Raw genomic sequence first — 18,084 nt, 5'->3', positions numbered from 1 at the left:
ATATGTAGTAGCTTATCATCCAAGACAAGAAAAACGGACCAACTTCAGCAAAGACAAGTAATACTGCAAGGACCATGTTTGTTTTTAAAAAGAGACACTTTTGATTACAAGACAGTGAAGCAGGTACTTTTTGTGATTTTTTATAAACTTTATTACTACAATAAAAACTTTATTACTACAATAAACTCTAAAGCTGATCAATACAATATGGTGTCCAGAATGTTAGGAATGATTAATTTAAATGGAAAAAGGCATTTTTCTTGTTTTGTTACTGTATATTGTAATTTAAAGCACAGGGACTTGAGGTCATGAGTTAGGTCATTATTTGGGCAAAAAAGGTACTAAAATGCTGTTTAAGAGTAATCAAGGGAACCAAGGTTATAGCAGTAATCAAAAGAATGCAATCCAGGGACAAAGACCAGACATGGAAAACAGACATACACAACAAAGAACATAAAGTATCTAAAATCATACATACAAAGTAACAAAAGTAAATGAGCAACTCGGACTCCACTGAAAATTGGGAGCGGGGACCAGGTGCACCGGTAGAGTAAGCGTCCTCTGCTTATCTAGAAACACCCGCCGAGTTGCTCAGAAAAAGTCAAGTCCGGGGTAGACAAACGAGGAAAGGAAAACTATGACCCGTTGAATAAATCAGTTTTCATGGTGCTGATGGATACATCATAACGAAATTATGTTTTCGTATATTACTATTCATGGTCATACACGGAAACACCACAAGGGAAACAGGCCGGCATCTTGGATTTCACTACCTACCAAAAATAGTGTCAAAATTTGTTATTATTTTTTGTTGTCGATGACGCTCACCCTACCGGTCAACCTGGTCCATGCTCTCAGTTTTTGGCGGAGTGAGAGTTGATAATTTAGTTTCCAATTATTTTTTTTTTAATTTTTAGTTATTTGATATGTGTGTTTGTTTTCAATGTCTGTTTTTTTTTTTTTTTTTGTCAATGAATTACATTCTTTTGATGGTTCTTGATTACTCTTTATTTTAGAGTATTCGATTATTTCATTTTTTAAGTAGAAATCATAAAAATGGTGGGCCTGTAAAAGAAACAAAACAGTCAAATACTTTTAATCAACACGTATTTTCTAATCATTCTTTAATGAATTCAGAAGATCCGATTTAAAGAAATTTCGACGACTCGTTTCACTCGCTTTTTATAGTAATTGGTTGGCTCACATGATAGAAATCAATAAAACAAAAAACGTTCGAGTATTTGAGTACAAACTTTTGTAATACTCGAGTATTTGAATGTTTAGGCAACCCGTTAATAGTTAGATAAAAAGCTTCTTCGAGTGCAGCATGATATGACTACAACCAGTTGATTCATGTACGTCAATGCGAACACACGATTTATGTTTGACGTATACTTAGAATTGTGGACCGACTTAGCATTTTTTTGACAAATAAGATGTCTTGGATGATCAATAACTAGTGCATCGTTTTGCATCATTCAGTTTTGATATTTTTGTTTTTGGAATGCTTCTTGCTTCAATTAACTTTTTAATCTTGTCCTTCCTATATATTTGGTTCAAATACTGCTGTTTTACTCCTGGAAAAAAGATTCAATCGGTACAGAGATAAAAAAAAAACAAAAGGATTTTTAGAACGTGACCACAAATTGGCTCCCTAAAATGCAAAACGCTATGTAAAATCTATTAAAAACTCGTTAAACAGAATTAAATATAAAAGAATTTCAGTTGAATGAGAAATAAGCTTTCTACATCAATTTAAAAAAAAATCTTTCCATCCCTTTCGACCTTTGTTGGCTAAACTTAGAGCACTGCTTTCCTTGAACATACTAGATCATACACGCGTAGTGATTATAACAAAATATTTCTTTCATCACGTTTAATTAATTATCAACTTACCTGAAGAAGGTAGTTTTAGGTAAAACATTTAAATATAGATTATCCTTCAGTATCGAAGGGGTTACAAGATTTCTCCACTCGATATAGGTAAATTCTAGATTGAACCCACTCACTGAAGCTCGTAGGTTGAAATCTAAAAATAAATTATCTGGGGTGGAGAGATCTTGTAATCCCCGAGATCATTGGGGGAGAATTTGTTTCTCCCATGAAATCTGCAGAAAACTAGGAAATGTTAAATGGCGGGAAAACTCTCGCAGAAATTCGATCACCGCTCGGTGGTTAATAATCACATGCATTTTTATTCATCGGCTTAGAATGGGAGGGTTATACACTTCTGATATTCACGATTTAATCCATAGGTGATCTCCGTTTTAACACTTTTAAAAAGTGTATCGATAGTACAAATAAAGTGAATAAAAAAGTTAATCTAATAAATATTTATTCGGTTAATAACTTGACTTTTGATGCTTTAATCATGATTTTTCTACATTTACTTTCCATAACAAAATAATATTGTTAAATATTTTGTATGTAGATAATTCACTCCACATCTTCATCATTCGAACAAAGCGACATTTAATTCAACCCTCATTAACGAAAATATATTATTGGTCTCTTTGATTCAATGCTTCCTTTTAAAAAGACCATTTTAAATAGTCCTCTTTTATATTAATGAAATGCAAGCCATTTTAGCAATTTTTGTCAAATTGCCGTAACTCGCCAACACATGACAACCTGGTTTGCGATCTCATTGGCGAAAGGAAGTTCAGAAAACTAAATTTATTTGAAATTTAACCTACTTTCAGTTAAGAAAGTACTTTCATTGTTTGGAATTAGTTATCTAAAAGTCTCCAAGTACTTACCACAGCTCCAATAAATCAAATCTTTGAATTTGATGTCTACTGCTGTCCATTTCTTCAATCGGACAGTAAACCAGTCTGTCGGGTTGAAGAGCCACTACTTTTTGCTTAAAATTAAAAAAAAAGCCAAAGTTGGGAATGCGATAAAGGTCTCTTTATATTTTGTATAAAAAACTTTTAATAAACCAAATTCAAGATACTAGAAATTCTACAGGCGTGCTAAGGAATCTACTTCTATTGTTTTGTTTGTCACTCAAATACACAGTAAAATATTCATTATTGTAGGTTGTACCCCATAAATTGTTATATTTTCATGGGTTATTAAAATTTACAGGAAGATAGTTATTATGCATAGCAATAGTCCTTTTGGTAAAACAATTTGTCATTTATAAATGCTTTTAGCAAAATCTTATGTTTTTAATTAAAATGACAAGATATAAAATGTTTCTAGCAATCCCTTGACGAAAACATGCCGTTGTTAATCAAAACAGAAGAGTCATCTGTATTGCCGTTTTCTATTTGAAGTTTGTGCCCCCATATCTTTAACAACTTTGTTTTAATTCATAAGCTATCGAAACTACATGAACAAATGCTAAATTTGAATTAAATATTCATTTTTAATTATTTTGATAACATTCACTCTTTGAAGAATTTTAACAATGAATAAGTAAAGCACGTCCTTAAAAATACCTAATCCTGGCAATGTTTTAAAAAAGATTTTACAGCTGATATACACCTCCTCAGTAAAACATCCTTTACAAAAACAATGCTGAGAACCTCCATATCATATCTGTACCTATGTTATCTAGGTTTTCATCAAAAATGAAAAAAAAATGAAATGAATTGAGCTATTGAACGCCAGAATAGCGTATGTACGTCACATGTAAAAACAAAATAGAAAGTGGATGATATTCATTAGAGATAGAAAGCAAAATGAGAGCATTACCATAATAGTGCTATTAAAAAAATTAAATGTTTTTAATCTGAATTTTAAAAGGCAAATACATGCTTATCAACATATAAGTTCTGATACCATTTCCCAAATCAGTTTCCTATTACTTTTTACGCCCACTTTTCACCGTACATCAAACTTACAACTTACATTGCATTAGTGTTGATAAAGCATTTATTTCAAATATCATATCAAAATTGTGTATGCCATAATTGTTACTAATTTTTATTTTATAGAATACAATAATTTCAATAAAGAATTACTTCTACATTCGAAGATATTTAAGTGTAGTGGAAATGACCGAATTATTCCAATTAAAACTTTGTATTTTACTTGACATCATCGACTTTTCAATCAAAATTTCATCCTTATTTGGAATAAGAAACATTTTCTTTGTATTTACAGTTGCATTGTTATAATTGAATGTTCTTTCGAAAAATAGTCATATATTTTTCTTATTTTGGCTGTTAGTTAATAATCATATTAATGGATGAAGGGCAATGATTTTACATTTGAAACCTTCTAATAATTTTATATTAAAACTAATAATAGAAAATGCTTGCAAATTAAGAGCTATACATTTTTCTTGTCTTTTAAAGATACGATATGAAACGAAACTTTTAACCATTAAAGGTTGTGACATCAATTTTTTCCGTGGGCTAATATTTTTTTTCATTCGGACTTTTCAAAGTAAAAAAAGAAGCAAACCGAGGTTATGGATAGACTTCTGCGACCATTAATGATTTCAGATATTCAATTGATATTCTGGTAATGAACAACAAGATGGTGTGAACAATTTGATTGTACAGAATTAAATCTTACGATTCATTCATATTCATTAGTTTTATTTTGTTAGTCACTCTAAGCGTTAAGAATGTTTATGCACGAACAATATTTTATCAGATTTAAAACAAAATTAATATGTTGCATCAATTTTTATGTAATATTTTTTTTCTAAAATTACCCAAATTGTATCAGTTAACGATGTTCAATTTAATTTGTTCCCTTGGAGACATAAGTTTAATGTAATCAAACAAAATTGAATGCTTTGGCTCTTCATTATTTTTACATGAGGGGATGCCCAAAGGCAACTGAACTATGTTAGTACTAGCTTAAACAATTTATTTGTATAAACCACTGTAACTTATTTAGGGACTAACTAATAGAGTTTGTTCTTTCCTTGTGGCTTCAGGTATCATCTCCGATTAAAAGTTAACTTGGTGTCTTCAATCATATTTATTATGTTGATATTCAATTTCGTTTCGTGTAATTAAGTTTGCATGAAATTAAATGTTGAGTTAATACAGATGACGAAGAGATGGTTACGGGAAATTGGAAAATGACTTCATTAATAGGACAAATATTTATTAAATATGTACACCTCAGGCGTTTCTAATATGACGGAGCTGCAATTTCCATACAAACATGTTATCTAATGAAGCAGTGATAACGGTTAATCAACGATGAACGATTTAATGTAAACAAATGTTGTCTCTGGAATCGTACATGGCCATATTTCAGTTTTCCATTATTCAAATTAGCCGTGTGTTAATCCTCCTTGAACCTTGCAGAATTTTTCAGAAGATATATTCCACTGGCGTTTAGATTAGTACTAAGTAATAAATAGTTAGCATCTAACTTTCATTAGTTAGAACACATAATTCTTGTCAGCGGGCATTAAGTCAAATTTAATTTAAATTATGAAAACATAGGAAACTATGAAAATAAGTAAAAAAGAAAAATATAGGCTGCACACTAAGTAAGTTGAATTGGTTGTCAATAGATTTCGACTTCTTCGTAGAGTTTCATATTTTTTTGAGTATACTTTTTCCACTTGTGTTGTTTTTCATCCGTTGGTGTTAGAGTGTTGTTATTTTTCTATGGATTTCCCCTTGTTTGTGTATGCAATATTGCCACTTATTTCTACACTGTAAAAAATAAACTTAAAACAAATATAAAATGTGACTTACAAATTTTAAAAGAATTATACACATTAGGCAAATAAATTTCTGTTTTGCATCAATATGGTAAAAGTAAATTTAAAACAGAAAAAAATGGAGAACATTCCAATGCTTCATCATTCATTTACATTTTATACGTCATTAATAACTTTCAAATTAAACAATAAAAGAATAAAGTTGCATAGAAAATGATAAACAATAATTGATTAAAGTTGTTCAGAAAATGATGGTTTTTTAATTAATAAAATTAAGTATTACATCAACATAGTAATAAGATGTACTGTGCTAGCTTCGATAAAAAAACGCTTTTCTTAATCAATTTAAAATCAAAGACTGAAGTCTTCAAAGTCGCTATTCTCTTTCACTGATTTTGGCTTGAAGTTACTTTCAACATCCGAAGTGGCACGAATGCGATATGCTGTAAAATCGGGTGACTCTACTAAAATCTTGTATTCCTTGATATGATTGCGTACTCTTTCGTAACCGCGATTACCCAAATGTTTTTAATCACCCAGAACTAGATTAAACAACTCGCAATGCCTTTAGATATCGGGGTCCAGCTAATATATATGACATATATATAGTCAACTGTAGCGAGCCCCTACGTTCGAATCGGAACAAAATAAAAACAAACAATTAAAAAAAAAAAAAAAAAAAAAACCACACACACCCATAGACATATTTTTAATAGGTACGTTGTAGCAATTTTTGAGTCGCTTATGATATTGACCAGGGAACCAGATTAGGAACCAGATTAAACAACTGGCAACGAATATTCATAGATATCGGAGCCCTGCTAATGTATATGACCTATATAGCCCCTGTGCCTAAATCGGACACTGGCGTTATGGTGGTAAACACGGCACATATCTGTCGCATTACGTGGAGTATAGATATATAATTATGCAAATCATATGCAAATATAAAAATATAAAGTACTGAAATTACAATATAAGCGACTTAAAAAAGCATTTTTGTTAAATGCAGCGATTTGTGTAACCGGTCTGAATGTCAAACGAATGAAGAAATAACATTTAGTAAACTGTTATTGGTACCAACTGGCTCCATATTCAGTCGATTTTATTTAGAATGTATCAATAATTAAGAATTTCATTGAGTCAATATAATGTTTCTAGTAATTATTTCCATTAGGGGACATAATAGAACATACGTCGAAATTTTTCTTTGTTAGCTTTTATTTGTAATTAATTCTATCTTTTCAATGAAATAAAATGCTACAATCAATTTGACTGGTAAAACTTGTTCTATTAACAAGGCTTTCTAATGTCATAATAAAAAACTTTGATATGATCATGATTAACATCCTGCTACAAGGGCATGGTGATCACTGTCGTCACTGGTTTTGTGGTCACGTGTTAGGTATCGGACCTCCAGCAAAACGTACGACGATGCAGTTGACACCCATATGCTCACCACCTGGATGGAAAGGTTTTATTGTTTAACAAGATATGTTTAAATAATCAACACATCGCACTACATTCTCTAAAGATTTGTCTAATAATGGATTCTATGAAAATAAGATGATTTTGTAATACGATTTATGCAAATTAAAGTTGTTCCTCGTTTTAATGCATTCTCAAAAGAAAGACAAAATGTCTATATCAATTTGTTATAATTATAGTCTGCTTAACATGGGACGAGTTATTTTTATCTTTGAATTAAAAATGTTTTACGAACATTGTATTTGCCAGGTATCTATCGTCAGCTTAAAATGTAAAAATGTATATTACACTTCAATGAATTACATAAAAAAGGTCGACTATGATTGATAGTGTCCATTATACTAAACCTATCTCCACTGTAGCTTGCAAAAAATTAATTTTCAATAAATTTATTAAGATAACTGAAATTTAAAAATATTTTTATTAAATATATCGTCATTTGTTTTATATTCCTCAATTTTAGCATCCCTGGTGACAGTGGTTTATGTATCCTTTCAACTGACCATGAAAAACGTATAACTTTTATATCATTTGCACTCAGTATCATACTTTATACTCGTATAATAGTAATACTTGTGATAAAATCTGGGGTTATTTCCCCTTTGTCGAATATTTGTCAATTTAAAGTTAAACCATGTAGACACTATCTGTATACATATTTCTAGCCCGATGAAAATTTTTGCCATTTCTTCATGATTTGATGAATTTGCATCTTAATCATATTGTTATTCGACAATGAGCTATTTCTGTGTTCTTTTACATATAAACACTTCTTGGGCTTCGAATTGATATAACGAACTTGACACACAGACATTACTAACGATTTTTTTTTAAATACTTTTTTTTCTGCTTGTTCTCACGTTTCCTGGAGTGTTAATTGAAATTGTTTTCTTAATTACTAAAATAAGAATGAAATAAATTGCATTGAAAACACAACAAAATGTTAAATGAAGAAGAATAACTGTTCATCTGTTAACAATTTAGTGAATTTGCTAGGAAACATTGATCATACGTTTTGAATCTTCCACATTTGATAAAGAAATTGTCATCATGATAAGTTGTTTTACATTACATTGGAACAAAACATTCGCTGGGATAAGTTTACCATGTGCCAACCAAATCATTGAAACTGCCTGGTTTCTCAAAACAATGCTAATTCTATTCATCTTCTGACTTCACCATTTTTCCTGCCTTCCTTTTGAGTTCATTTTTGATATGATTACTACGTGTATTTTATAATTTGAATATTAGTCTTGTTGTAGAAGTTCTTAAAGTTGCACACAAGTAGTTGAGAAAGAACAAGTACAGCTGAAATGCCTGTTTAAGGTTTAGACTTGAGTTATCCCTCTTAGCACACGACTTTAAATACTTATTTCTAAAGGACTAATTACAATCATGAATCAAATGAAGTATGGTATGTATTATACATAAACCACATAAAGGTTAAAAAAATTAACTGTAGTCATGCTTTACATTTTGATTCAGATCAACCAAATCATTTTCGACATGTTTGCTTAATTTCCTGGCCAACATACTGCTCGAAAATATGTTTCCCATTGGTGGCATTGAATTGTCATTTATTATCTCTGATGTTGTATCTGAGACATAACTGACGGAACTACCCCTAGAAGTACTTAAATTAAACGACGTCCAGGTGCTGGCGTCATATTGACCATCAGCGTGATCTGAAAACGTCTCTGAATGGGCGTTGCTACCTGTTTCCATTGTAATGTCTGATGAATCATTATGCAAGGAATCTTCTGAAGTTTCTATTATATTTTCCAGTTCATGGTCCAAATTTCTTTCGTATATATCTCCATCTATAGATATGTTTGAGATCAAAGATGAAGTATCTGGTGATTTAATGGTCGTTGGTGTCGAGGTTTTTATGTCATAAAATACGTCATCAGGTGACGAATTGGAACTATTTAACATGACATAGTGGTGTTTCAATTCTGCATAACAAACGGCAGTGGGAGATATTATTGACTTTTCATGTTCAGGTTTAAACATAATTGTATGAAATTCTTTGGGATTTAATGAGGAGGTATTACATATACCATCAGTAAGAGGAAGAGATATAGAGCGACCCCAACATGGCCTGTTGTTCGGAGGAGCCATACCAATATAGGAGAGATCAAGCATCGGTGATTCTAAAGAATCTAACACTTTATCAAGTTTTTCCTTTTTGCTAATACAACAAGTTGTTTCCACATCGAGTTTATTAATAGGTTCATCTGTAAGACTTTTTGGTCTATTAGCTCTCTTTTCAGTGTCAAGAGATATGGAATGTTGAGTTGTTTCTTTAGAAGTGATCCTCATTTTTATTTTATTTTCAATTTCCTGAATTTTTGGTATTAGTTCTACATTAACATAATGGTGATTAATATTCCTGTCTTTCACGTTAGATTTTGCTGCAAGTCGGGGTGATACTTCTGGGCTTTTCTCCGTGTCTTCTTTCCAATTATCACCAAATTTAATGTCCAGTTTATTTGATATGTCATCAATTTGACTCATGAGATCTTTTATGTCGTTTACCACGACAACCAATTCTTGTTGGAAATGTTCAAGATTGGTTACTAAACTGCTCACCATAGTTCGCAGGTGTTTGTTGCTGCCTCGACGATGTTTCACCTTGTGATTAAAAATATCGTCCATACTTTTAAGACGCACCATTTACCAAATACTGGTATAAATAATCTGGTGTCATGCTTTGCAGAATTTAAACTCATGTTACCATTACTGGTAAAGATGAAATAGCCCACGGTCAATAAAAATCATCTTCCTGGTTTTCCAACACTTAGCACTCAAAACTTTTTTTCTGAAAATACACAGATATATAAATATCTAATACCTAATGTATAAGATTTACTATTTCCCTATTCGACTATATGGATTTGCCTTGTAATATAATGATGAACTTTGAGCTTGATTTTCTATAAGTAAATATGGTTATGAAAATTTTCTTGGTACAGCATATTTTCAGTCCTTTTCAGTATTATTCACTACAAGTTAAACAATATTAGTGTATATCAAAACAAAACTGGAAGCTATAGTTTGTATTTGTCTAAATAACTTACAACTTTCTTTGTTTACAATTTGAATGAACAAATTCTTATCTTATCACTTTGTCTTCAGTTTTGAAATGAACGGAAATTTACATTGTGGATGTCATTTCAAAATGGTTATATGATATTTGAATATATCTCCTTACCTTTCAAGACATGCACTAGAGTTTAAATGCAACGAAGCATGAAATGCGACGTAATCTGGTGTTAATTACCTCTTCGTTCCTGTAAAAATAAAATATAATTCCTTTAATTACTTCACCGAAATGAACTTAAATATTTAATATACTAATAAATGACAATAGAATACATTGTAATTTATTACTGACTTGTCGGTTTAACTTGTAAGGGTAGCACGAGGTACTATTTAGGGTCATCTGTCTGTCATAGAATAATAATCATGTTGATATCCTATTCAATAACCGGATTTAAATGTTGGTATTTAGCACTTGTAATGTATATATATTCCTGTTGTCAGTGTTTTAATGTGCGTATAATTATGCAGAAAGATAGATCTTTGATAATCACGGAGAGGTTGGTTTTGAAACAAAGTCATGGTTTTATCAAAATAATAAGATATTTAAGCGTGTCTTATTGAAATATAATTACAAAAGTCTTTAGCCACTTTCCCAGCAGGTACTATTTGAATTAATAAAACCTGGGACTTTATATGTACACTTCTTAATAAAACTTTGCAAATCCAAAAATAATACACACACGCGCACGAGCGCACACAGAGATGGGGTGTTAGAGTAATTTACATTGCTGTATGTTTGTTTTGATATTATAAAACTGCATAGGAATGATTGCTTGCTACAAGATTGAAGTCATCACTACAGAATTTTAATGGTCGTCATCATGAACTCGTGGATCGTTATGGTGTATCCATCTGCACCATGAAAATTGATTTAGTCAACGGGTCATAGTTTTCCTTTCCTCGTTTGTCTACACCGGACTTGACTTTTTATGAGCAACTCGGCGGGTGTTTCTAGATAAGCAGAGGACGCTTACCCTACCGGTGCACCTGGTCCATGCTCCCAGTTTTTAGTGGAGTTCGAGTTGCTCATTTGCTATTGTTACTTGTATGTATGATTTTAGTTACTTTATGTTCTTTGTAGTGTATGTCTGTTTTCCATGTCTGGTCTTTGTCCCTGGATTGCATTCTTTTGATTACCACTATAACCTTGGTTTCCTTGATTACTCTTCCACATAATTACATAATATCGAATATTTCCTGATATTTTAACTTGCAAATTACATCATGTTATATTACGAAGAAGAATGCTAAGGTGTATATTTATTGTCACTGGTAGTCGATCTGGTTAGCTATTTTACCAATGATTGTTCTCATCTACCTTTGAAAATGTTGAATGGTGGTCAGTTAAAACAAAATTAACAGTTTTTTTTTAAATCTCTTTAAAATATTTCAACTATTTCAAAGTAATATGTTCAGTGACTTTAAATGATATATTTGACTACAACGATGACGAACTATATTGTACTATATCAAAATGTGGTATTAAAAATTGCAAAACATGCAACATTAATATGTTGCAACACTAATAACCGACTCTTTCTTCACTAGTGCCCTTATGAACAAAACTTTTCACACACGATGTCAAGATGACTTCAGTTGCAAATCAACTAACTTAATATATTGAACAGAATTCAGCTTACGCGGTCCAGCATATGTCGGTGAAACACAAGAACGATTAGACAAACGAATGCGCGGTCATCGTTCGGGAATTAATACTACCAAAGTCCCGACAGTTTATAAACATTTTAATCAACAAGGTTATTCAATCCTCTCTATTAAAGTTCGTATTCTTGAAAAACAAATAACATCCAACGAACAGTCCCATCTTAAGTAAAAACTATCGTAGGGAAAGAGAGGAATACTGGATAGGTACTACTGGACTAGGTACCGCAATACCTTATGGGTGCAATGACAACATCAAAAGTATAAGAAACCTTTCAAACCAATATTACAATAACATAAATGTGATGAATTTATTTGACAAATATCTATGACAGAAAAGGAGTCATGGCCATCGACACTATACTTCAACTAAGATGCATGATGTCTCCATAGATGGTCTTCTTCCTTTCATACAAAAACCTCTTGGACTTCATCCCATTCGAACTAAACTATTATATACCTCTCAGTCTACTACACTTCCTTTACAAAACAAGTCTTGACACTCCTGTTTCTGAACCTACCTCATCATTATACAGACTTGTTGCCATCATTTAGGATATTGGTTTCCACAGACTCTTTAAACCAGTTTGTGTAAAAGGTCAAAATGAAGAAAAAAAATCATTTCTTCCACTACCGTTTGTCAACAAAGGTATAGATGCAATTAATTTGCCTAACCTAACATCATCCATCACAAGAACGTTACCAACAAAATTCCCCCATATTTCAAGGACAAATCAATACCGATTATTTCATATTCCTATACTTCACCTATTGTATCCAAAATTTTCATTTATAAAAGGCTAACAGAACCTCGAGATAAATTGGAATTATAACTTTAAAGTTCTTATGGATGCCGTGGAGGACTACGCAAGAAAATGGATAAAACGAGAACAAGAAGACATTGATTCTCTGTCAGGGTGGGAAAAGGCCTTGAGGTCTTGAATTTTGAAACGGATGATTTTTTTAAGTAGAACAATGAGTGTCAATGCTACATCAGTTTTCAAAGACTCCGATGTAGCAAAACACATTGTCTACTATACATGACAAATATGTTGTCGTACCAGCAGGCCAAACCCAAAACAACATTGTTTTGTCTGCAAAACATATTACATCCAATGTTTATTATCAGATGTAGACGTAGAAAATAATACCAGTGGTAAGACCTATACTGCCACTATACTCTCCAAAGAAGAGATCGTGGAAAAACATAAATCTGTGCTATCTTCTTTTGATCTCTGTACCAAAGACGATGATTGTATTTCATATCACAACTCATACGTTATGCCAGAGCTTGCGTAACTACGCAGACTTTTTGAATCGCGCTAGACTTCTTACAATTAGGCTTCTGGAACAGGATTATGTTGCTACAAGATTGAAGTCATCACTACAGAAGTTTTATGGTCGTCATCATGAACTCGTGGATCGTTACGATGTATCCATCTGCACCATGAAAACTGATTTGTTCAACGTGTCGATCATAGTTTTTCTTTTCTCTTTCGTCTACCCCGGACTTGACTTTTTATGAGCAACTCGGTGGGTGTTTCTAGAAAAACAAAGGACGCTTACTCTACCGGTGCACCTGGTCCATGCTCTCAGTTTTTATTGGATTTGCTCATTATTTACTTTTGTTACTTTGTATGTATTATTTTAGTTACTATATGTTCTTTGTTGTGTTTGTCTGTTTTCCATGTCTGGTCTTTGTCCGTGGATTACATTCTTTTTATTTCCGCTAGAATTTTGGTTCCCTTGATTACTCTTTTAAACTAAGTAATGCAAAAACGGCCATATGATAATGTTGTGTGTCGCATTTGTCTTGTTCTTGGTCTTTTTTAAATTCCTCGTATAGAAAACACGCATACATTGATATTAGTCTGAAAATACGCTGATACTATCATCGGATATACCAATATATTATTTTGGTCGAACTGAATAATGTTCAAATGACGATTAAGCATTTTGATAATGATAAAATATTTTGAGAAAGCATAGGTTTCTGACACAGAAATAAAACTTTGAAGTACGACATTAACCCGTCAAAAAGACAATACAGAGACATCAAAATCGAAGTAAATGGCTAAAACATGAAAACGGGCTTACATTTATAAATCTAAATGTACATATCAAAGAAGCCAATGAATTCAATTTTGGTTAGATTTTTATGATTAACTTTGGGCTAATTTTGGATCAACTTGATTACTATACCCACGATAAAAAAAATAAATTAACTGTAAGAGACAGCATTTGAAGCGTATTTTTTTGTTTATTTAATATTATTTTATTTTTTTAAGAATGATATTGTATCTTTAATTTTAAACACTTTCTAGAACAATGGTTAAATCCTTCATAAAAAGCGAAAATTGTAAAACAATGCAAGGTTCGAAAATTTAAGACTACGGATAGTTATAACTACCATGAGTATCTTTAATAGTTCTTCTGTTGATAGTTCGAAAAATGGATCGAACAAATGTAGCATTGATAAGACAAAATCTGTGTCTCCTGAGAAAACCTATTTATCAGGAACCAGGGACAAGTAAGTAAGTCCATTAACAATACACTGAATGGCGTTTATTTTACTATTGCATTAATCTCGCCAGTATTGATTTGTCAGATCATTGAAATATTTATCACCGTTACTGAAACAAACAGTAGTATCTTCAGATCATATAATACATCATTAAATGCTTTATTGATTTCAAAATCTATGAATACGAAAGAAGTAGAAAAAAATATCTAATCAAATTCTGACTGAGAAAACATTCAACCAAAAAAAAAAAAAAAAAAAAAAAGAGCATCAGTATCTTGTAGTCACTCGAACAATATGATAGGTCAAATATATTTCAGTTGTCATTGTATATGCACTACATCAGACACATCAATGCCAATCGTCAGAAATAATCACATCAATCAAATATCATAACATATAACGCAGTTTTCACGGTTTCCATTCCGGTGTTTGTTAATTCCTGAGCGAAAAAAGGGGTAGCCCAAGTAAATTACTCTGATATGAATGGAATATCTATTTTACACAATGTTGGTATTAAAAATTCCGTTGCAACGTTGCGAGATAGTAAAACCGTCAAACCAAGCGTTAAAAAAAACCACGATTTTGCAAATATGAGATCATTTATGGGAAATTTAAGAACTTTGCAGACTAAGGATTCCTGACAGACCGTTGTATGGTGAAATTAACAAAAATGAGACAAAATTCTATTTGTTCACATATGCTTCTCATAAATGACTGATTAAACTTTCATTCTATAGATTTTATAATCGCAACAAATCGAATATCGGTCCCATGATCACAAAATTTAAAACTTATGTTGAAAATAGCAATGAACTCTGGAGAGAATCTTCAAAATAATATATAGAAAATATAATAAATAGGATAATCATTTGGTTATTGTGAATAACCAAAATTGAATGAACGCATTTAGATGTAACTCATGCGGAGAACAAGTTTTGCACACTAAAGTCTTGTTCAATCAAGATGTACTTTTGCACTCGTTATATCACTGTCGGTCATATTAGCTTTTCGAATAATTCAAAACAGCCGGCCCTAACACAACTATGACACATTTACTACCTGACTAAAGAAGTGTATCAACTACCAATTTCTGTCATAAGGATTGATATTAAAGATATAGTCCTTATGTTTCATTTTCTAACTAAGAATAAGTGGTCTAAGAATAAAATTTATTATTGAAAACTCGGTGGCTTAGGTCTCAAGTATTTTAGAGATTGTTTAAAAATTATTAAACTGTACTGATTGGTCTGTATGTTGATTTTGGAAACGTATCGTTGGTCTTGTAGCATTTATCATGATAGTTCTTTCAAGGAACCTCCAAATTCAAACTCATGCACGACTCGCTAAACTTTACAATGTTGGCTGGAATTTGATAAAAAATATGTAGTTTTTTTTTGTTTTGTTTTCATATATGTTTTTTAATTCAAATATGCTTATCTAGTCGTGTTACTTTCGGTGTCTGTTGTACTTGGACGACTTTCTTGTTGGTAGATGGTGTCAATACAGGAAAGATTGGGTAGCTACTAAATGAATTTTTGGAACTTAGGTGTGGTAGAAGTTTACTAGTATCAAGATTTTATAAAGACTATCATTCTTTATTTACGAACATTGTGTGTAAAGTAGAAGTAAAAATTAAAAAAGAAATCTGATATGTTTTAGAAACTAAATTTGTAATATTTTTTAGTCGTGATAAGATGTTAAGACAAAGTCGTAATGACAAGTGTGTGCAATTAAAAGATAACTAAATTGATTCCAATCATATCAAACACATTAACAAAAATATGTCTTTATAGTTTGACCGAATGATCAAAAACTGACTGATTAAAATTTAAGAAGTTATGTGGGTGGAATGCTTAGTAAGATTCTTTTTAAATATGGGTCGTCTACAAAAAAACTAGCAGAAAGAAGTAGTCTCAATTACCAAATCAATTTTATAACAAGACACTAATACGATCATGTAAATCGTTACAGATGAACCATTGACTACACTAGTCATATAATTACACACAGATCTCGCTACTCTTACGTAATATGTTTTTTTTTCAGTTTTTGGGTTCATTTTCTTTTTAAAAGCTGTATGCAAATCTGAAGATGTTTTCTTTTTGCAAATCGAATTTTAATACAGTACATAGCGAAGCTATTGGTAATCGTGACTACCAAGGTTAAGAGTCGGGCACGATCGGGATTTTATTAGGAGCTGTTATTCATGGGGAGCCAAGTATGTACTAGCGACCGACTGTGTTGATTATCTCACCTTAAGGGTCTGTGAGCGTTTCCCAACAATAACCGTCTTTAGTGCGTAGATTAATGTATATATTCATTTGGGGTATGTTGTTGACGGTGTACTCATATTTATATTAGATCTAACCATCTTATGGCCAACTCGTGGGTAAATTAGTACAACATTTAACATGAATTATTGTAGTATTCTAATATGAATCAGACTATTTCTGCATCTGAATCGCCCAGTATTGTATATCGGGTAATATAAAGGACATCATAATAAGATAAATAAGTGGTATAAGATTATTTACCTCATTTGTGCTGTCTGTGGTTCTACACTACTGTCATCATTCTTCAGGCTATATAAATAAAAATTCAATAAATATCATGGAATCTCAATGTTACGGAATGTGATGAACTGGAATTAATTGGAAGAAGTTGGAAAGAATCAATACCATATAGATGTCTTATAATGGTAAAATCGATGGGAAAATAACTTCACTTCTTTGTACGAGGTCGTGTGTTTGACCTTAAATACCATCTATGTAACTTTGATTGTTCTAAAATATGTATATGAAACACAGAAAACGTTCAAACTTACCTTTACAAGTCCACTGGTCTAACGGATCAACTTATTCAACAGTAGTGTACTTGTGATCTGCATAGTAAAGATCCTCGGTCGAAACATGAACATGCATTATACAAAATGTAAGAACAGGTTACTTGGCTTCTTATTTTTGGAAATGTACGCATTAATCTTTTATATTATCAAAATACTTGTAAAATGAATAAGAACTTATAATTAACACATTTAGGAATTGCATGAATAATTTACATAAGTAATAGACAAGATAGTTTAAAGTGTACACAGGTATTTTACTAATTATACAGGTATAGGTGATAGAATCTAAACACATGTTTTTGAGGCTGTGATATAAATCGTACAGTATGACTAAGGAAATCTTTTAACATGCTATAATGTGCATATGATATTGTCATAGATTTTCATGCTTATAAATATATAGATACGTCTTACCTGACTTATATCTCTAGCTAGTGACTTCATCGATTTGTGGCAAGCTATTGTATTGGTCTGACAGTCTAGAGCCGTGCGTCATCATCGCTGCATTCATTCACACACATTGTGCAATAATGAACAAAAATATTTCAACCTGCACTGAAATAACAAAACAATATTTGTATTTGCTTGTGGGGATTTAATTTGTAGACAAAATATGACACGCCTTTGTCATTGTTTTACCCCAAACTGTGATACGTTTCATAGATCAGACAGTGAATGTAATGAAATATTGTTTAAATTTGTGAATATTATATTTTCAGTGTTAAAAATTTCTTTTTTAACTTGATAACAAATTTGATTTATTGACTTTAGTTTCGATCTTAAATACGATATTGTTAAAGAAACAGATGTTAGAAA

General features: G+C 31.6%; 1 protein-coding gene across 3 annotated transcripts; it reads right to left on the bottom strand.

Moving 5' to 3' along the window:
• Positions 1-7,534: 7,534 nt before the first annotated feature.
• LOC148621820 (uncharacterized) lies at positions 7,535-17,836 on the bottom strand. Of its 3 annotated transcripts, XM_088576589.1 has the most exons (5): positions 17,683-17,836; positions 17,248-17,304; positions 16,958-17,005; positions 10,347-10,425; positions 7,535-9,953 (listed from the first exon to the last, which is right to left on the bottom strand). In XM_088576589.1, the coding sequence occupies exon 5, from the start codon at positions 9,806-9,808 to the stop codon at positions 8,585-8,587; it is 1,224 nt and encodes a 407-aa protein (XP_088432715.1). In that variant the 5' UTR covers positions 9,809-9,953; positions 10,347-10,425; positions 16,958-17,005; positions 17,248-17,304; positions 17,683-17,836; the 3' UTR covers positions 7,535-8,584. The 3 variants fall into 3 exon arrangements, with proteins under 3 accessions (XP_088432715.1, XP_088432714.1, XP_088432716.1); XM_088576588.1 differs by lacking the exon at positions 17,683-17,836 and having other exon boundaries at positions 17,248-17,669; XM_088576590.1 differs by lacking the exons at positions 10,347-10,425; positions 16,958-17,005; positions 17,248-17,304; positions 17,683-17,836 and adding an exon at positions 10,213-10,313.
• Between the last annotated feature and the right edge of the window lie 248 nt (positions 17,837-18,084).

This window comes from Perna viridis, chromosome 3 (genome assembly GCF_037379345.1).
Source record: "Perna viridis isolate PV_CMFRI_1.1 ecotype Kerala chromosome 3, ASM3737934v1, whole genome shotgun sequence".
In the NCBI taxonomy this organism is placed as follows: domain Eukaryota; kingdom Metazoa; phylum Mollusca; class Bivalvia; order Mytilida; family Mytilidae; genus Perna; species Perna viridis.
This window is presented reverse-complemented; position numbering and strand designations above follow the sequence as displayed.